This window comes from Schistocerca americana, chromosome 6, assembly GCF_021461395.2.
Source record: "Schistocerca americana isolate TAMUIC-IGC-003095 chromosome 6, iqSchAmer2.1, whole genome shotgun sequence".
Lineage (NCBI taxonomy): Eukaryota > Metazoa > Arthropoda > Insecta > Orthoptera > Acrididae > Schistocerca > Schistocerca americana.
The window spans coordinates 217,157,608-217,179,832 of NC_060124.1; the positions used below are offsets into that span (position 1 = coordinate 217,157,608).

Consider the following 22,225-nt stretch of genomic DNA (forward strand, 5'->3'; position numbering starts at 1 on the left):
TCGCAGGTTCGAATCCTGCTTCGGGCATGGATGTGTGTGCTGTCCTTCGGTTAGTTAGGTTTAAGTAGTTCTAAGTTCTAGGGGACTGATGACCACAGATGTTAAGTCCCATAGTGCTCAGAGCCATTTGAACCATTTTTGATTACTTTTACAGATCAACAGCACAAGCGGTTTTGAGGTACCAGGTATCGACGCACGCATACCCTTGTTAGTATGTGGTGTGGCCTGCACAGGTGGCAATGTAGGCTCTGATTCTGGCATCCAGTCGATCGTACAGATGGTGAACACTGTCCTGGGATACATTATGCAACGTCTATTCGTCATGTACACGTAGTTCTGTAAGAGATGTTGGTTTACGATTGAAAAGTCACACGATTCTCTTCTCGTCCCGTCATATCCTACTTGTGCTGGGCTGAAGACAGGTCTGGATATCATGGTGGCCAGGGAAGTCGTTGCACGTCTTGCAGAGCAAGTAGAGTGTCAAGGGCAATGCGTGGGTGAGCAATGGTCAGCGTCTCCTTTAGAAACACCAGAAATGAACGAGAGTTGTAGCTTATCGCATCCCAGAACGTGAAGCCTGGGGCTGGGGCCGGGGCCAGAGTGTCTCGGACGAATGCAGTCTACGGGACAGCATTCAGCAGACTTATGTCGCACGCGCATTCGACCATCACTTGCGTGCGAGCAGAAACTGATTTCATCGCTGAAGACCACGGCCCGCCATTCGACCTTCCATGTGATCCTCTAACGGCAACAGTCGAGCCGGGTACGTCGATGCTGTGGCGTGAGTGGAAGACATGCAAGAGGTGCGCGTGCCCGTAGTCCCACTGGTTACAACCGGTTTGCAGCAGTTCGTGTTGACAGATCTAAGCTCACAGGCTCTCTTACTTTTGATGTGGTAGCTGTACTATCTGCCACTGCTGCTGTTCCCCTACTGGCCATTAAAATTGCTACACCAAGAAGAAATGCAGATGATAAACGGGTATTCATCGGACAAATATATTATACTAGAACTGACGTGTGATTACATTTTCACCCCATTTGGGTGCATAGATCCTGAGAAATCAGTACCAAGAACAACCACCTCTGGCCGTAATAACGACCTGATACGCCCGTGCATTGAGTCAAACAGAGCTTGGATGGCGTGTAGAGGCACAGCTGCCCATGCAGCTTCAACACGATACCACAGTTCATCGAGAGTAGTGACTGCTGTAATGTGACGAGCCAGATGCTCGGCCACCATTGACCAATTGGTGAGAGATATGGACAATGTGCTGGCTAGGGCAGCAGTCGAACATTTTCTGTATCCAGAAAGGCCCGTACAGAACCTGCAACACGCGGTCGTGCATTATCCTGCTGAAATGTAGGGTTTCTCAGGGATCGAATGAAGGGTAGAGCCACGGGTCGTAACACATCTGAAATGTAACGTCCACTGTTCAAAGTGCCGTCAATGTGCCAACAAGAGGTGACTGAGACGTGTAACCAATGGCACCCCATAACATCACACCGAGTGATACGCCAGTGTGGCGAAGACGAATACACGCTTCCAATGTGCGTTCACCGCGTTGTCGCCAAACAAGTATGTGACCATCATGATGCTGTAAACAGAACCTGGATTCATCCGAAGAAATGACGTTTTGCCATTCGTGCACCCAGGTTCGTGGTACACCATCGCAGGCGCTCCCGTCGGTGACGCAGCGTCAAGGGTAACCGCAGCCATGGTCTCCGAGCTGATAGTCCGTGCTGCTGCAAACATCGTCGAACTGTTCGTGCAGATGGTTGTTGTCTTGCAAACGTCCCCATCTGTTGACTCAGGGATCGAGGCGTGGCAGCACAATCCGTTGCAGCCATGGGGATAAGATGCATGTAATCTCGACTGCTAGTGATACGAGGCGGTTGGGATCCAGCATGGCGTTCCGTATTACCATCGTGAACCCACCGATTCCATATTCTGCTAACAGTCATTGGATCTCGACCAACGCGAGCAGCGATGTCGCGATACGATAAACCGCAATCGCGATAGGCTACAATCCGACCTTCATCAAAATCGGAAACGTGATGGTACGCATTTCTCCTCCTTACACGAGGCATCACAACAACGTTTCACCAGGCAACGCCGGTCAACTGCTGTTTTTGTATGAGAAATCGGTTGGAAACGTTCCTCATGTCAGCATGTTGTATGTGTCGCCACCGGCACCAACCTTGTGAGAATGCTCTGAAAAGCTAATCATTTGCATATCACAGCATCTTCATTCTGTCGGTTAAATTTCGCGTCTACAGCACGTCATCTTCTTGGTGTAGCAATTTTAATGGCCAGTAGTGTATAATACGACGATCCTTGCGGGCGTCTGTGCTATGTCGATATCCAAAACCTCGTCTACTGGTGTGGGAATGTTCACGTGACCACAGATACCAGTGTCGTTGCACCACTGACGCAGCACGTCCTACTTGTTTTTCAGTTCTCCGAAACGACCATCCCGACATTCGCAAGGCCCCAATTTGACCCATTTCAAACTCGCTCAGTTGGCTGTACGAAGCACGAACATATCTCCGTGGCATGGTTGCCTGCTTGCTTTACACGTTTGCACCTCTCGGAACTTTCTGCCTGTGAGCATTTCTTACTAAGGGATAGACACAGGCGGCTCTTTGTTACCTACGCCATAACTATCTGTTGGCATACGACATTGAAACCATTATGAGGATATCTACTTACCCGAAGATGGCACATGACAGGGCTGGACAAATACCGTTTCGCGAGCGCGGGCGCTCGCAGATGCCCCCAAGGTCTGCCCACGGCTCTCCTCTACTCTTGGCCGGCCGGAGTGACCGGGCGGTTCTAGGCGCTACAGTCCGGAACCGCGCGACCGCTACGGTCGCAGGTTCGAGTCCTGCCTCGAGCGTGGATGTGTGTGATGTTCTTAGGTTAGTTAGGTTTAAGTAGTACTAAGTTCTAGGAGACTGTTAACCTCAGAAGTTCAGTCCCATAGTGCTCTGAGCTATTGGAACCATCTCCCCTACTCTGCCAGCCAGCAGTACCCCCACCATCCACTCGCCTAGCCACGCACCTCACTGCATCGCGCGGAGCTACTCGGTCCGCTTAATTCCCGTCGTTTCTATTGTCTGTGTAGACATCACGTTCGGTGTTTGTGATAAAACAGAACTAGTGGGAGGAAAATGGCTCAGGAGGAGTTAAAATCGTTGAAACGAAAGTTCCTTGAACCCATACTCCTTAATGCACAGTAGGAAGAAGAGTGCTTTTTTGTTGGGACGCAAAGCGAACCTCAGTGTTTGATTTCCAATGCATCGTTGTCTTCACGCAAGAAGTACAATGTGAAGCGACATTAGCAACTGCTTCACGAGAAGAATAGAGCCGGTTTGAACAATAAAGGAAGAAAACCAAAACTTACTGAACTGAAATAGAAAAAGGAGAAAGACTTGCTTATATATGTGTATAATTGTGACATTGATTCACATTATTACTTTTATTAATAATATGTTATGCGCATTTTCCGTCACTTTTACGTTCTCCTGTACGTATTTACAGGACGGAAACCTCATTCATCCACAACGATGCAGCGATGACAGTAAGCTCTGATGTAGCTCTTAAAATAGCTAAAACAGCACCGCACATCGGCGATGGAGAATTTGTGAAAGACTTTTTTGTTGCTGCAGGAACAATTTTGTGCCCAGAAAGTCTTCCTGCTTATGAAACCGTTCCTCTTTAACGGAGAACGGTTTGCAGGTGCATTGAAGAAATGGCGCACGATGTGGAAGCTCAATTGAGAAACCGGATCAAAGATTTGGTTTGAAAGCACTGATTATGTGATGTTGCTCAACTTACAGTCTTTTTGCGAGGAGTTGATGCTCAGTATAATGTGATTGAGGAACTCCTCGATTTAGTGCCAATGCATTACACAACAACGGTCGACGATATATTTCCATGCGTAGAACATATATTAGAGAAATACTAGCTATGTCAGGTCAGACTTTCATCGATTGCAGCAGATGGGGCTCCTGCAGTGATTGAATATAAATCTGGTGTCGTTGCTTTGATACGAAAAAAGTTGAAAACCGTCGGTGTCCAGCAGGAGCTACCAGCAATACATTGCGATTTTTACCGTGTTAATTTGCTAGCAAAATGTGCCAAATTAGTTGGCGTCATGGACGTGGTTATAAAAACAGTTAACATTCCCAGATCGCACGGTTTGGGACACTGACAATTCAAATCATTCCTGGCACATCTCGAGCGTGAATACGGCGATGTTCCATATTTTTATGAAGAACGGTGGTTGAGTCGAACTGTTGTTTTAGAACGATTTTTTAATTTACGGAAAGATATACCGTTATTCATGGATGCAAAGGAAAACCGGTGAAAGAACTGGACGACCCACAGTGGATTTTAGACCTTGTGTTTTTAAGTGACGTAACCAAGCATCTGAATAGCGTGAATGTAGCTTTACAAGGTAGAAATAAGGCAATTACCGAAGTGTTTGACGCTATTTTGGCATTCAAGAGAAAACTGATTTTTTGGGCAAAGCAAGTGTCAGAAATGTCATGTGTACACTTCCCGAGCGTTGCACTGGTTTACAACGAGAGAGGTTCAAAGACCATTTTAGTGGGTTTGTAACGGTGCCACAGTCTCCCGAAGGCATTTTTGATAGTATGTTTCAGGATTTAAATTGACTGGAATGCGATGTCGAGCTTTTTGCGACTCCTTTTGCAGTTAACGTAGAAAATGTGCCTTTTGAAATTCAGTTGGAACACACTGACTTTTAATGCAATCGTGTGCTGAAGGAGAAATTTCGCACTACAGAAATCTTGGAAAGATTGTACAAATATTTCCCACGTGAACAGTTTCCATTGTTATTTAAAATAGCTGCTCGTGTTTACAATGTTTTTGGAACAACATACATGTGCGAAAAGGTTTTCTCTATAATGAAACTGACAAAATCGAAGCTTAGGAGTAGTCTTTCTGATGCTCGTCTGACTGGTGCAGTGCGCCTAATGACCAGTAATTTCAAACCAAATATCGAGATGCTCGTTCAAAATTATTGTAAAAACATCCAGGATGATGTAAAGCAATGCCTATGTCCTATTCTTACGTAGTACCCCTCGTCTGAACTACACAACACAATTGTGTTTCGTTTCTGAATCCTATGCGTCTGTATCCTATTTGTGGCTATGAAAGTAGAACGTGTTGCAATGGTTCGACACTGTGTTTCATCCGTACATGTCCAACTGTTGCATGGCACAGGAGACACAAACATCAGGTAAGCACGTTTTACACTGCCGTCCCACACACGCATGTTGCGCCACATATGATTAGCTTCCTGATAACCGTATATCTGTGCCGAGTTCACGAATGCCACATACGCGCGAAACGCCCTCAGACGTATGTGTGTTCCACCTGCACTAAGTACGTTAGCTTTTCCATACTCAGCTTAGTGCGCGAAGCGCTCTCACAGCGCCACGGTTGCCCCCGTGCAGTGTGCATACCCAAGCGGCCAGCCTCATCGCACAGCTCTGCTACCCGCACTACGTGCCCTCACAGCTGCTCGGCGTTGCCCTCGCGGCGCACGGTGTCCGCGGGCAACCATACGGGCAGCTCTCGTGCCCACCCCTGGTACATGACGTCAACGGATCAAAACCAATGTCATCTTTGCAGGCAGTGCATATATCCAGTGTCTGAATATGTTTATGCATGCATGCGTACTAATTATTCAGTAATATTGGTACTTTACATATTATGAAATTATATCTACCCCTTGGATGCATAGGCTGCTTGGCTCACAAAAAAGCTTGAGAGGGGTATAAGATCCGTTCTTCTGAATAAATATAAGGTGCATGACGAGTGTACTAGTACAGCTTTATTGAATTTCATATTAAGATCTACATCTAAATCTATACTCCGCAAGCCACCTTACGGTGAGTGGGGGGGAATACTTTGTGGATTATTGTCATATATCCCCATTCCATGTTCCCATCGTGAATAGTTCGCAGAAAGAATGATTGGTGATAAGCTATCGTGTGAACTCCAATTTCTCTAATTTTACCCACATGGTCTTTTCGCGACATGTATGCGGAGGACCGCGGGGGATTAGCCGAGCGGTCTAAGGCGCTGCAGTCATGGACTGTGCGGTTGGTCACGGCGGAGGTTCGAGTCTTCCCTCGGGCATGGGTGTGTGTGTTTGTCCTTAGGATAGTTTAGGTTAAGGAGTGCGTGCGCTTAGGGACTGATGACCTTAGCAGTTGAGTCCCACAAGATTTCACACACATTTGAACATTTTTTTTGTATGCAGAGGAAGTGATATACAAGGTGTGCCTTAAATCATCTGCCACTAGCAACCCTTACATTTTTTGCCTCGTTTAGCGGTAGTTAATTTGAACTTGTCTAGTGCCAGTAACCATAGGTCAGTTATGTTGTTTGTTGCCATTTGAGAAAGAATGAATAAGAACTTAACCACAGGACAGCGTGCATTTTTTTGTAAACATTGTCGGAATATGACAGTATAATTACAGTGAGCTTGTGATTTGTTTGTAGAACGTTTCCCAAAAGTCGAGCCTATATCTCGACAACGCATTCGCTATTTAAATTTGATATTGACAGAGACTAGGTCGGTAGTGGAGCTCCTGTCGTTCAGGTAGGCCCAAGTCTGTTACTAAAGGAGAGAGTGTTAATGTTGTTGTTCACTGTTTTGTGCAGTCACCTTCTAAGTCTCAAGGAATTGCTTCAAAAACTCAAATTTGCTCCAGGAAGTGCTGTTAGAAGTGAAAATAGTCCACTTTTTGAACACCTGCAACCAGTCGAGGAAAAGACGATATGGTAACAGGATGAAGCACACCTGGGTTATGGAAGTATTGACAGAGACTTTCTAAATGAAATCTTTGATGAATAGATTGGCGGACAGGGTACTATTGAATGGCCTCCATGATTCCCAGATATCACAAACTGTTGGGATACCACTCAAGTATCGTCAAGTACTGTAGACCAGATAATATGCATTCATGTTTGACAAATTAAGTTTAGTTTTTCCTAGGAATACGCTATAAGTGTTTTTAGCCTCTGAAAACGGCAAAAGGCCGACACGCATAAACCAGTATACAACTAATAAATACAGTGGTCAAGACATTCATCAGTTGGATTTGCAGGTCCTTGTGTTTACCATGTTTGCAGTTAAAATTGTAGGATGTAGGGTCCGCCAGTTACGCAAAACACAGTTTTTCCAAGTTCCCAAACATGTTTCAGGACCACTGTGCCTTCATCTGTGGGTTTCAGTTTATATTCAATCTGTAATGTGAAAGTTTTTAGTAAATGACTACAAAATTATGTGGATATTTAGTTCCAACAATAATTTGTTTCCTTATGTTAATACTGTTACACTTGGTGTTCATTATTTTAAGGACCACTTGTGCATTATTTATTACGGGTAGCTTGCCATCTGCAACGAAACAATGTTGATGAGAAATTTTGTTGGGAGTTAACCTATCATCTAAACGTAATTTAGTTTGTCGCGATATTTTGCCCCTATATTCGTTTTTGCGAACGTTTTCGTGTTTCAAGCTCTTCTGTTCTCAGCATCATGGTGAGGTGTTGTGATGCGCACGTAAATATAACACATATTTTCACAAATAAGGTCGTGAAAGCACTTTGTTCTTCGCCAAAACACAATGTAATTGTGGTGTTGTGCGTTCCAGTGCAGTCACTGTTCATTTGTTCACCAGTGAGTTCGACGCCAAATTTGCATTTTGTTTACATTTTATCTTTGTGTGTGTGTGTGTAGACTTTACCTGTTTGTGTTGTCTTTTTTGTAAAGTTCCTTTAATGCGTTTAAAAGTGTGTCCTTGCAGAGTGCAGTGTATTCCTTTATGACCTGTTTTCCTTCTGCTATTACCTTCTTTATGAGCAAGCTCACCTCAATGGTGAGTTTGCTGTGTAGGCAGTGGCTGGGTTTTAATATTCTTAAGCCTGTTTTATTGTAGTTTGGTGGTGACTGTGGGCTATAAGGTGGTCAGCAAATGTGCAATTGGATCTGTTTCTCTTTAAAGCTCTGAGATGTTCTGAATATATGGTTTGGAAGTTTCTGCATGTTTGTCCTACACACACTGACTAGCAAGTGTTGCATGTAAGTTCCTATATCCTGATCTTTTAAATTTATCTGTGGGTGCTTCTTGTGTTCCGATTTTTTTCTGTGTTGTGTTTTCTTTCCTGTATCCTATCTGGAGTCCCTGTTTCCTTAATATGTTGCCTATTCTGTGAACAATATTTTTATTGTAGGTGAGTATGTGCCATTTCGGTTTGTGTGTGTTGTTGCTCTGTTGTGTCTTGTGTGTGGTCACTGTTTGTGTTTTGTGTTGTTCTATGTTGGGTGGGTATTTGTGTCTGTTTGGTATGTTGATTTTTATAGTGTTTACGTATTTTCTTTATTTAACTTGTATACCATATGGGGACCATAATCATTTTCTACTGATACTTGTTTAATTGTGTTAAGCTCTTGTGTGTAGTTTTGTTTGTTCGTGGGTGTTCTGTGTAATCTATGGAGCAGGAATATGAAGTTTGCTTGCTTATGTGTTAATGGGTGGTTCGATAGGTTGTGAATGGTGGTGCTTGTGGTTGTCGGTTTCCTGCATATTGTGAAGTTGTTTGTGTTGTTTGTTTTAGGTATGGTGAGACATAGAAAATGCAGTGTGTTCTTATTTTCTGTTTCTAATGTGAAATTCATTTTTGGGTGTAAGTTGTTTATTTATTAGTGTAGCTGTTCTACGTGTGTATGTGGTTCATCAATCTGGCATATTATGTCGTCGACATAACTGTACCAGTGTATAACTTTGTAGTTTTTTGGATTTATTATGCGTCTGAATATAATATTCTGCAGGTTGTTCATAAATATGTTAGCAAGGGAGCCACTAATTGGTGAAGTGAAAAACGCTTTTATGTCCTTATTTGTGAAAATACGTGTTATATTTATGTGTGCATCACAACACCTCACCATTATGCTGAGAGTAAAAGGGCTTGCCACACAAAAACGTAAGTAAAAACGAATATAGGCGCGAAATATCGGGGCAAACTATATTACGTTTAGATGATAGGTTAACTCCCAACACAATTTCTCATCGACATCGTTTGGTGGCAGATGGCAAGCTACCTGTAATAAATAATGCACAAGTGGTCCTGAAAATTAAAACACACCAAGAGTAAAGGTATTAATAAAAAGAAACAAATTATTGTTTGAACTAAATATCCACATAATGTTGTAATCATTTATTAAAGATGTTCAAATTACAGGTTAAATAAAGAGGGAAATCCACTGATGATGGCACAGTGGTGCTGAAACATATTTGGGAACTTGGAAAAACCGTGTTTTGCATAACTGGCAGACCCTACGTCCTATAATTACAGTGGGCAACACTAGCATCAGATTAGTAGATACAGTGGTCAAGACTAATATCAGTTCTGGAGCGAATCATTTGCGTGTCTTTCATTTCTTATCTGATACATGAAATGCAGAATAGACCTACTTTTTCGAGCAGATTACGTTAAATGGACTAGAACGGCTGCCCTAAGTGGCTTACCCTGGTGAGTACATAATCCATTCAGTTAGGGGCAGACGAATTGTACAACGAAGAAAGATTTAAAAATTTAAAATCTTCCTACACAGCGATGTCACTGCAGGTAGTCGAGATCTGAAGTCATAGTATGTGTGGTCTACTATCCAGTAATTACGAAATAGCCTATTATTACAAATGTTACTCTGAAAGATTTTGATAATATTCCAACACACTTTTCTAATGTCGGTAGGTGGTAAAATAATTCACAATAGCTAACAATGTACGTATGGAACAAGCACTTTAGTGCTACTCAAGGGATATAACTCAAAATACATATACAGAGATAACACTTCCCAAAGTTAGTCTGAAATAATCTCTACATTTAGACAGACATAGTTCACTGAGTCGCGGAACAGCAATCCGCAAGAATATGTTGGGTAGAGTATGCCTTACCTTATGTTTATCCCGCATTGAGCCGCGTCCTAAGATGGCCATTTTCGTCATCGTGTCCTCCTGCAGCCTTTTCAACGAGTTGCCCTTAGGACCCAGTAGCTTCCCTACGAAGTTGAACTGCAAAAGACAACACAAGGATCGTAAATTAAATGAACGAACTCATAATTAGTTGTAAAAATAATTAATAATTTTGTAATAGCAATGGATATTACGGAGCAAATCGCTGAAGAAAATGAATAACTTTTACAGTACTAACTTGTGTAACTTACATTAATAATATTTGATACCATAAACATCTAAATTACGTTACTGACGATAACCATCTATCGTCAACAGCCACATTCACAAAAAATAACATTCATGGTTAATTTAAAGACGTTACGTGCATGGATTAGAGCTAACCACAGCAAAATATTCAGATTAAAATGTTAGAACAAATAACTAAAAAATCTGGATAAGTGTGAGTAGAATTCGTAACCTAGGGTTCCGTACAAACTTAACTACATATACAGACAGTTAACCCATCCCAGAAATCAAGAATATTTTGTCTGTTACCAATGTCGATACTCTTGCCCATTCCTGAGAAAAAGGGGTCTCAACAGAATGATAGCTAGATAGTCGGATAACAAATGACAAACATCTTTTTCGTGTGATATTATCACAAATTAACAATTTTTGGATTTTTTTCTTTACCTGTGCTATGAAGCCTAAACTAGACAACATTTCGTAACTCTAAGTCAACGGGAAATACCGTATAGATGAGTGAGTTTGCGTGTATCAAAATTTGTGACATATATGGCAGTATCGTTTGATTGCATTGACTTAGATGCTTACATTTATTACACCAGCAAGGGACTAGAGACTTAACCTGTTTCAACATACGGACGGACAAACGCACAGATAACAAATGAACAAAAAACATTTTGTGTGTTGTAATAACAAATTAACTATTTTTGGATGTAGTGTGAAACCTTGCTACTTGCCAAATTTCACGATCCTTGGTCGACAGGACGTACCTTAAAGGTTTTGATAAGTGAGTTTGCGAGTATCAAAGTACGTGACATAAATGGCCGTATCTTTTTATCGCATTGACTTAGAAGCTTCAAAGTTTTACGTCGTCAAGTGAACGTAGACATTTATATGTGACATACATTTCAACTTCATATGTCTATCCATTCCTGAGGAAAGGTGTTTTTAACAGTCGGATCGTACAATGAAACACCAAAGAAACGGACACAGGCATGCGTCTTCAAAATATAGAGATATGTAAGCAGGCAGAATAGGTGCTGCGGTCGTCAACGCCTATATAAGACAACAAGTGTCCCGCGCAGTTGTTGGATTGGTTGCTGCTGCAATAGTGGCAGGTTATCAAGATTTAAATGAGTTTGAACGTGGCGTTATAGTCGGCGCACGAGTGATGGGACACAGCTTCTCCGAAGTAGCAATGAAGTGGGGATTTTCCCGTTCGACCATTCCCCGTGTGTATCGTGAATGTCAGGAATCCGGTAAAACATCAAATCTACGACATCGCTGCGGCCGGAAAGAGATCCTGCAAGAATTGGACCAACGACGAGTGAAGAGAATCGTTCAACGTGACAAAAGTGCAACCCTTCCGCAAACTGATGCAGATTTCAATGCTGGATCGTCAACAAGTGTCAGCGTGCGAATCATTCAACGAAACATCGTCGAGATGGGCTTTCGGAGCCGAAGGGCCACTCGTGTACCCCTGCTGACTGCACGACACAATGCTTTATGTCTCGCCTGGGCCATTCAACACCGAAATGGGGCTATTGATGGCTAGGAACATGCTGCCTGATCGTACGAGTCTCATTTCAAGTTGTATCGACCGATGGACTTGTGCGGTTTTGGAGAAAACCTCATGAATTCGTGGACCCTGCATATCAGCAAGGGACTGTTCAAGCTGGTGGAGGCTCTGTAATGGTGTGGGGCGTGTGTAGTTGGAGTGATATGGGACCCCTGATACGTGTAGATATGACTCTGACAGGTGACAGGTGACACGTACGTAAACATCCTGTCTGATCACGTCTGTTGTGCACTCCGACGGACTTGGTCGTTTCCAGCAGGACAATGCGACATCCCACACGTCTAGAGAGTGACTGCAGGAACACTCTTCTGTGTTTAAAGACTTCCGCTGTCCGCCAAATTTCCCAGACATGAACATTATTGCGCATCTCTGAGATGCCTTGCAAAGTGCTGCTCAGAAGAGATCTCCACTCCCTCTTATTCTTACGGGTTTATGGATAGCCGTGCACAGTACATGGTGTCAGTTCCCTACAGCACTACGTCAGACATTAGTAGAGTCGAAGCCACGTCGTTTTGCGGCACTTCCGCGTGCTTGCGGAGGCCCTACACGATATTAGGCCGGTGTATCAATTTCTTTGGCTCCTCAGTGTATAAGGGTTAGGCCTTTACCTACTGAGTACGGAATCGTAAAAACCACGAAGAGCAATATGTTTAGTGCGATATAAACTCTCTGTGGCATAATACGAGGTGCATTCAAGTTCTAAGGCCTCCGATTTTTTTTCTAATTAACTACTCACCCGAGATGGAACTGGCGTTACTTCTCGACGTAATCTCCCTGCAGACGTACATATTTTTCACAACACTGACGCCATGATTCCATGGCAGCGGCGAAGGCTTCTTTAGGAGTCTGTTTTGACCACTGGAAAATCGCTGAGGCAATAGCAGCACGGCTGGTGAATGTGCGGCCACGGAGAGTGTCTTTCATTGTTGGAAAAAGCTAATAGTCACTAGGCGCCAGGTCAGGTGAGTAGGGAGCATGAGGAATCGCTTCAAAGTTGTTATCACGAAGAAACTGTTGCATAACGTTAGCTCGATGTGCGGATGCATTGTCTTGGTGAAACAGCACACACGCAGCCCTTCCCGGACGTTTTTGTTGCAGTACAGGAAGGAATTTGTTCTTCAAAACATTTTCGTAGGATGCACCTGTTACCATAGTGCCCTTTGGAACGCAATGGGTAAGGATTACGCCCTCGCTGTCCCAGAACATGGACACCGTCATTTTTTCAGCACTGGTGGTTACCCGAATTTTTTTTTTTTTTTTTTTTTTTTTGTGGCGGTGAATCTGTGTGCTTCCATTGAGCTGACTGGCGCTTTGTTTCTGGATTTAAAAATGGCACCCACGTCTCATCCATTGTCACAACCAACGAAAAGAAAGTCCCATTCATGCTGTCGTTGCGTGTCAACATTGCTTGGCCACATGCCACACGGGCAGCCATGTGGTCGTCCATCAGCATTCGTGGCACCCACCTGGATGACACTTTTCGCATTTTCAGGTTGTCATGGCGGATTGTGTGCACAGAACCCACAGAAATGCCAACTCTGGGGGCGATCTGTTCAACAGTCATTCAGCGATCCCCCAAAACAATTCTCTCCACTTTCTCGATCATGTCACCAGACCGGCATGTGCGAGCCCAAGGTTGTTTCGGTTTGTTGTCACACGATGTTCTGCCTTCATTAAACTGTCGCACCCACGAACGCACTTTCGACACATCCATAACTCCATCACCACATGTCTCCTTCAACTGGTGATGAATTTCAATTGGTTTCACACCACGCAAATGCAGAAAACGAATGATTGCACGCCATTCAAGTAAGGAAAACGTCGCCATTTTAAGTATTTAAAACAGTTCTCATTCTCGCCGCTGGCGGTAAAATTCCATCTGCCGTACGGTGCTGCCATCTCTGGGACGTATTGACAATGAACGTGGCCTCATTTTAAAACAATGCGCATGTTTCTATCTCTTTCCAGTCCGGAGAAAAAAAATCGGAGGCCTTAGAATTTGAATGCACCTCGTAGTACTTTAAAAAGTGAATACATTGTATGATATTTTTAGCGGGATGTGAGTTCATCCACCTAACGGAAAGGACGTTCTTCCTCCGCGTACATTGGACCGTTCCCCAGCTGATATGTGAAAGTTGTGTCGTATAGGTATTAGTGTGGTGTAGTGTTATACCCATGTCGTATGATGATGATGATGATGATGATGATGATGAGAGAAGGGAGAGGAAGAAAGGAAGAAGCCCGGTGCCGGCTCATACCTTGCCATTCTCGAGTAGCACCAGAGGAGCCAAGGAAATTGACGTACCCATGCGACGTACGGATCACCGTCAAGTGTTGTATGCCCTTACTTCACGAGACATTGGGGACGGGTTTGGAATTTAATCCAGGGCATTGGCGCAAACACTGGAGATCACAAACTTCACGCCACCACCTCTCCTCCCCCTATTTCCGGCCAAATACTGACAGTGAAAATTTTTTATCCAACACCAGCAAGCGTATCGGCTTAGATTACCGCACAGGCCAGCGTTCGCGATTTTTTTCCGTCTACTTTCATTCTATTTCTTTCTTTGTCGTTATGTTAGCATTTGTTCTTATAGGGCGTCTCATGACAGAAATATGTTACTTCAGTCAAGGCCTACTTTTAATGTTTGACGACGGTTTTAGTGAGTTAACAGAAATCTTAAACTTCGTCTACAACATGGTCTCAGTGTTCATATTAAGTTTATTGTTTATATGCAAAAAGTGTTAAGGCTCCATTGGCCACTTGTTGACAGATTGCCTACTTGCGAGCAAGACGAATATGTGAGACGCAGCACCTCAGACACGAGATGTAACACCTGGAAAGTGTTCTGAGAAGCAATGGGTACTCCATCATTTACATAAGAGGTGTCAAAGAATCCAACACTCGGCGAAGCGACATATCGCACAAAGAAACATCATGTACGGCCTTTCTGCCATACATTCTCAGAGCGTCCGACAGATTACGCCGTATACTGTGCAAACAAAGCGCAGATACTATTAATAAACCAACAAAGACGATCAAAGAGTGTCTCACATATGCAAAGGAGAGTCTCTAATGACCTCGATGTCGACGGACGTTAAACACAATTTTCGTTGCAGTGCCGAGAATGTACTGCATACCACACACACGTGGAAAAGTCTGTGTGAGTGACTGGACGTTCAGTCAACACCAGAATTGCCGAACATAAGCAGAATTGCAAGTTACGGTAGGTGGAAAAATCGGCCGTGGCGGAGCACACGCTGTGTGAGACCGAGCACATAGTAGACTAAAATATGCCGACACGGATGCTCTTGCTGTAGAGAAGAGCTATCACAGCGGCTTGTCCAGGGCAATTATAAAAATACACGAACAGGACAATAACTTCAACAAGGAAAGGGAAGCCTCAAGGTAAGCAGATTCTGTATTCCCGTGCTGTAACGAACGATTGTTGCAGGTAGCAAGTGGAGAACCGTAGTGGTAATGACCACGGGAAAGCCCTTAGATGCTGGTGTGCAAGGTACGTATAATCTGTGGCCACGAGCTCTACTCCAGTCCACCACAAGCAATAGACGCTGAAGCTCCCTGGTAGATTTAAAATGTGTGCCGGACCTAGACTCGAACTCGGGACCTCTGCCTTTCGCGGGCAAGTGCTCTATCATCTGAGATACCCAAGAACGACCCACGATCCGTCCTCACAGCTTTACTTCTGCTAGTACGTCGTCTCTTACTTCCAGATTTCACAAACGCTCTCCTGTGTTGGTCCGGTACACAATTTTAATCTGCCAGGAAGTCTCATATCAGCGCATACCGCTGCAGAGTGTAAATCTCATTCTGAATAGAGGGTGAAACTTTGACGATTCCAGCCGCTCGTGCCGGCGAAACGTCAGAAAAATTATGAAACAAACGTTGACCGAAGGCCCTGAGACAGAAGTCAACAGGCGATTTATTGCTTATTTAACTGGTGGTACTCCTCATTTCCTCATCATTAGCCTCTCTTTAGTATAATCTCAACCAACAGCAAGTCCTGTAATTCATCCCCACTTTCACTGAGTATATCTTGTTATCATGCTGTTTCGTTGTAATCTCATTCATTTCTTTCATTTCCTTCTTGTCTCTTTGATCGGCATGTTGAACAGTAGGTCGGATGCGCGTCATTGTTTTAGTCCGGGTCCTTCTCACGAACTTACACTCTTATTGTTCCCTCCTACTTCTTGTGTATATTGTACATTACCAGACTTTTCATATGGATTACACACATTTCGCACCATTTTACGCTGCAGAACACTTTTTTCTAAGCTGACAAAGTGCTATGAAAGTTTCTTGATTATTTTTAAGACTTGCCTGTAAGTTTAAAATCAAAGATGCCTCTCTGGTACCTTTACCATTTCTAAGGCCAAAGTGATCAAAAGATCTTAAATTTTGTTTTCCATTCCTTTGAGTATTACTTTTCCTCCTACAATGATCGATGAATTGGTAGGCGTCCTGTTGTATCGCTATCGATAGTCACCTCCCTGGAAAGTGCAGAGCGCATGAGTAATTGTTGCTTCGTTACCGTGGGATGCTGGTTGTCGGTTGGTTGATTCGTAGGAGGGGACCAAACAGCGAGGTCGTCGGTCCCATCGGATTACTGAAGGACAGGGAAGGAAGTCGGCCTGACATTTCAAGGGAATCATCCCGGCATTTGCCGGAAACGGTTTAGGAAAATTACGGAAAACCTAAATCAGGATGGCCTTACATGGGTTTGAACTGTCGTCCTATCGAATATGAGTTCAGTGTGCGAACCACTGCGCCACTTCGCCCGGCCCTTGGTATGTTGGGCGTCGTCCAATGCTGGTGCCGGAGTTGCAACACACATCTGAAGTTATTGTGGTGCAATTAAAAATGTCTGTCAGGCAAGTTGTACAGTCATATTAGTTTTTACGGCTCAGTATGAATGTTTATCTGAAAGGTGACGATTTTCACTGTCGTGTGTCGTGTCGGGAGCTAAATAATGAGCCGCGTTGGAACGGTTACGGGATGATAAATGTTGACTGGATTGACTTACATTACATGTTCCAAGTGAAAGGAACTTATATGGATTGTTTGAATATCATGAGCGGAAGTACTTTCGGATATCGCACACGACCTTTTGAAACATCCCTGTAACGATTCGGTCTCGCGCATGCTTGTGAGATGGATGAAGATACTGTTCAATACTGACTGGAACTGTGGCTTTCGTATACTTATGAGGCATCTTTTGTACAGTTATGTTCGTATGTGTTCTGTGTTGCAAGCACTTGAATAATATTGCTTCAACAATACATTTAGTACGTCACAGCGGAGTACGAGGTTGTTATGCAAATACCGACCACGTCGATTGTGGAACAATGTTAATTGTGAACAGTGCAGCCCAACCCTATGTGTCTATGTTTAACAGAATATGATGAATTCCACCAGACTATGCTGGCATTGTTTGTGTGAGTATCCACGCACCCTGTTAGATAATGATTATTACAAGAAACTTCGAAGCAGGTAGCGCTAGGAGAGAAGAGCAACATCCGCTGGAAAATCGGGTGCGTGTGTTTTATGCACGCTGGCACTAAATATCAAGTTCTCGTTCCTGTACTTAGGGAGCATTTGTGCAGAACATATACACCACAGCCGGCCGGGGTGGCCGAGCGGCTCTAGGCGCTATAGTCTGGAACCGCGTGACCGCTACTGTCACAGGTTCGAATCCTGCCTCGGGAATGGATGTGTGTGATGTCCTTAGGTTAGTTAGGTTTAAGTTGTTCTAAGTTCTAAGGGACTGATGACCTCATAAGTTAAGTCCCATAGTGCTCAGAGCCATTTGAACCATATACACCACATTTTCCCCGGATGTGCTGAGTGTATTGTACGATAGTACTGACATTCATCTGCATTTGATATCTGCGGTGGGTAATGTGGATAATATACTTAATTATTTTATTGCTGCAGTGCCAATTATAGGCACCATGCGTTCCTTGTGTGTAGCTGTAAATAAGTATAGAAAAAAAGTTTTACTACCAAATATTAAAATGAGGTATAGTACACTAGAAAGATCTAAATGTGAGCGACAAAGTAACCTCAAACAACCTATCCAGCTGAAGGAATGAAAAGTCTCCAGTGAACCCCTGTCCGTGCTTCCAAAAGTGGCAGCTAGATGGCACCATCGGCGGCCTCCTTACAGCGACCGCTCCGGGCAGCATCCTGATGGGTGGGTGCAGGCAGGGGCGCTATTAACCGTTTTACAGTCCGCTTAGGCGACGACCCAGTCGTAACAGAGGGCGTTATGCTGGAAATTGGAGCCGTCGCCCGGAGTAATGGCTGGAGGGCGTGCCTTGCGTTTATCCTGTCGGGGCGCCGAGCAGCGGAGGCAACCGACTTCCAGCCGGGAAAGGAAGATGGCATTGGCTGACTAATTCCTTTGTGAAGACGATGTTGTATGGGCAGTACGCAACTCATGTATCTTCACAGTTACGGGTACTTGTAATTAGCTTCACATTTTTATACGAATGAATAGTTTGGCGGCCATATTCATTGAGAAAATTCTCTCGGGCTTCCAGCCGCGTCACGTGGTTTGAAACTCGCGAGCTTTCGTCTCAGAACTCCTCGTCCGTTGTCAAGTGGTGACTGTCGAATGGTTCCTGCTGCCCTTCTTATACAGCTGCGCTGCCTCCAGTGACGTCACTGTTGTTCGCCCCCAGCGCCGTATACAGGGTGGACCTTTGATAGTGACCGAGCCAAATATCTCACGAAATAAGAGTCAAACGAAAAAACTGCAAAGAGCGAAACTTGTCTAGCTTGAAGGGGAAAACCAGATGGCGATATGGTTGGCCCGCTAGATGGCGCTGCCATAGGTCAAACGGATATCAACTGCGTTTTTTTTAAAGTGGGAAACCCCGCTTTTTATTACTTATTCCTATAGTACGTAAAGAAATATGAATGTATAATTCGACCACTTTTTTCGCTTTGTGATAGATGGCGGTGTAGTAGTAACAAACATATGGCTCACAATTTTAGACGAACAGTTGATAACAGGTAGGTTTTTAAAATTAAAATACAGAACGTAGCTACGTTTGAACACTTTATTTCGGTTGTTTCAATGTGATACATGTACTTTGTGAAATTATCATTTCTGAGAACGCATGCTATTACAGAGTGATTACCTGTAAATACCACATTATTGCCATAATGCTCAAAATGATGTCCGTCAACCTCAGTGCATTTGGCAATACGTGTAACGACATTCCTCTAAACAGCGAGTAGTTCGCCTTCCGTAATGTTCGCACAAGCATTGACAATGCGCTGACGCATGTTGTCAGGAAGGAATCATGGGACGTCAGATCCGGTGAACGTGCGGCCCATGGTATAGTGCTTCGACGACCAATCCACATCTCATGAAATATGCTATTCAATACCGCTTCAACCGCACGCGAGCTATGTGCCGGACATCCATCATGTTGGAAGTACATCGCCATTCTGTCATGCAGTGAAACATATTGTAATAACATCGGTAGAACATTACGTAGGAAATCAGCATACATTCCACCATTTAGAATGTCATCGATAAAATGGGGGCCAGTTATCCTTCTTCCCATAATGCCGCACCATACATTAACCAGCCAAGGTCGCTGATGCTCCACTTGTCGCAGCCATCGTGGATTTTCCGTTGGCCAATAGTGCATATTATGCCGGTTTACGTTACCGATGTTGGTGAATGACGCTTCGTCGCTAAATAGAACGCGTGCAAAAAATCTGTCATCGTCCCGTAATTTCTCTTGTGCCCAGTGGCAGAATTGTACACGACGTTCAAAGTCGTCGCCATGCAATTCCTGGTGCATAGAAATATGGTACGGGTGCAATCGATGTTGATGTAGCATTCTCAACACCGACGTTTTTGAGAATCCCGATTCTCGAGCAATTTGTCTACTACTGATGTGCAGATTAGCTGCGACAGCAGCTAAACACCTACTTGGGCATCATCATTTGTTGCAGGTCGTGGCTGACGTTTCACATGTGGCTGAACACTTCCTGTTTCCTTAAATAACGTAACTATCCGGCGAACGGTCCGGAGACTTGGATGATTTCGTCCAGGATACCGAGCAGCACACATAGCTCTTAGGTTGTTCGCAGATGATGCTGTAATTTACCGTCTAGTAAGGTCATCCGAAGACCAGTACCAGTTGCAAAGCGATTTAGAAAAGATTGCTGTATGTTGTGGCAGGTGGTAGTTGACGCTAAATAACGATAAGTGTGAGGTGATCCACATGAGTTCCAAAATATATCCGTTGGATTTCGATTACTCGATAAATAGTACAATTCTCAAGGCTGTCAATTCAACTAAGTACCAGGGTGTAAAAATCACGAACAACTTCAGTTGGAAATACCACATAGATAATATTGTGGGAAAGACGAGCCAAAGGTTGCGTTTCATTGGCAGGACACTTAGAAGATGCAACAAGTCCACTAAAGAGACAGCTTACACTACACTCGTTCGTCCTGTGTTAGAATATTGCTGCGCGGTGTGGGATCCTTACCAGGTGGGATTGACGGAGGACATCGAAAGGGTGCAAAAAAGGGCAGCTCGTTATCTATTATCGCGTAATAGGGGAGAGAGTGTGGCAGATATGATACGCGAGTTGGGATGGAGGTCATTAAAGCAAAGACGTTTTTCGTCGCGGCGAGATCTATTTACGAAATTTCAGTCACCAACTTTCTCTTCCGAATGCGAAAATATTTTGTTGAGCCCAACCTACATAGGTAGGAATGATCATCAAAATAAAATAAGAGAAATCAGAGCTCGAACAGAAAGGTTTAGGTGTTCGTTTTCTCCGCGCGCTGTTCGGGAGTGAAATGGTAGGGAGATAGTGTGATTGTGGTTCGATGAACCCTCTGCCAAGCACTTAAATGTGAATTACAGAGTTATCATGTAGATGTAGATGTAGATAGCACACGCCCGTTGGGTATTTTGATCACAATAGCCATACATCAATACGATATAGACCTTTTCCGCAAATGGTAAACGGTTTATTTTAACACGGGTAATGTGTCACGAAGCAAATACCGTCCGCACTGGCGGAATGTTACGTGATACCACGTACTTATACTTTTGTGACTATTACAGCGCCATCTATCACAAAGCGAAAAAAGTGGTCCTACTAAAAGATTCATATTTCTTTACGTACTACACGAATATGTAATAAAAATGGGGGTTCCTATTTAAAAAAACGCAGTTGATATCCGTTTGACCTATGGCATCGCCATCTAGCGGGCCAACCATAGCGCCATCTGGTTTCCCCTTTCAAGCTAGACGAGTTTCGTTCTTTGTAGTTTTTTCTTTTTATACTTATTTCGTGAGATATTTGGCCCGGTCACTATCAATGGACCACCCTGTACTGTAATATTTTCGTTGCAGGCTTGCCGTGCCTGCTTCAATCTTCTGATGGCCGGGTCCCAAGTCACGTTTAGCTGCAGGCCACCGTCTATTGCGGATGTTGTCAGAAATGTTTATGTCGATCGATTCTTTTATGACGCTATTCCAGAAATGATTCGGCTGTGTAATAATCGATCTCTCGACGAATGCAATACAGAGTCCGTTTGTAGAGCATATACTGCTAGAGCTGATTTCTCGCGAAACCGTGGCCGAAAAGATCTCTCGTGTTCTACTCGGCGCTTTTCAACAGTATTCCCAGTCTGTCCAATCTAAAACTATCTACACCCACACAGTATTTTATATACTCCTGGCGTTATGAGGTTTACATCTTCTTTCAGAGGCATCGAATTTTTGCTGTAGCTCTGAAGACTGAAACTATTTCATGCCTCTATAGGAGCCGACTAATCTTTCCTGTTATCGGGATACGGAACGGCAAAGACGCAAGCTTCTTCGCGTATTCCTCGGAAGCCTTCTGCTTACGTTTCTGCGGCAACTTTTCTTGCGAAAACTGGCGGTTGTTGTAGCCGTTTTCATTGAATACTTATGGTAAGTGGCTCAGCGTCTGAAACGGCGTCCGCTAGGTGTACCAATGTCCTCAGAACAGAGCGTTTCTGCGAAGGGCGGTAGTAGCTGGTAGCACGCAGATATTGGTTCGTGTGGGTGGGTTTCCGGTAAACACTGTGAGCTGAGACATCCTACGACTTAGGAAGACGTCAAGAAACGGCAAAGCACCATCCACCTCTACCTCCTTAGGATAATTTAGATTAAGTAGTGTGTAAGCTTAGCAACTGATAACCTTAGCAGTTAAGTCCCATAAGATGTCACTCACATTTGAACTTTTTTTTTGAACTTGTTGTTCTCACGGATACTGCTGATGTGGTTCAAGTTTTCTCGCAGGTTATCACGTCCATGAGACCTGACAAAGAGTATGTCGTCGACGTAGCGATAAAACCAACTAGGCTTTGCAGAA

The 22,225-nt window shown here is 43.9% G+C and overlaps 1 protein-coding gene across 1 annotated transcript in view; it reads right to left on the bottom strand.

The window, feature by feature from the left end:
* LOC124620059 (KH domain-containing, RNA-binding, signal transduction-associated protein 2-like) overlaps positions 1–22,225 on the bottom strand; it is a 529,510-nt gene that overhangs the window by 187,956 nt on the left and 319,329 nt on the right. The window contains exon 2 of the mRNA XM_047146727.1: positions 9,997–10,113. Coding sequence (XP_047002683.1) covers positions 9,997–10,113 — 117 coding nt within the window. The remainder of the gene's footprint in view (positions 1–9,996; positions 10,114–22,225) is intronic.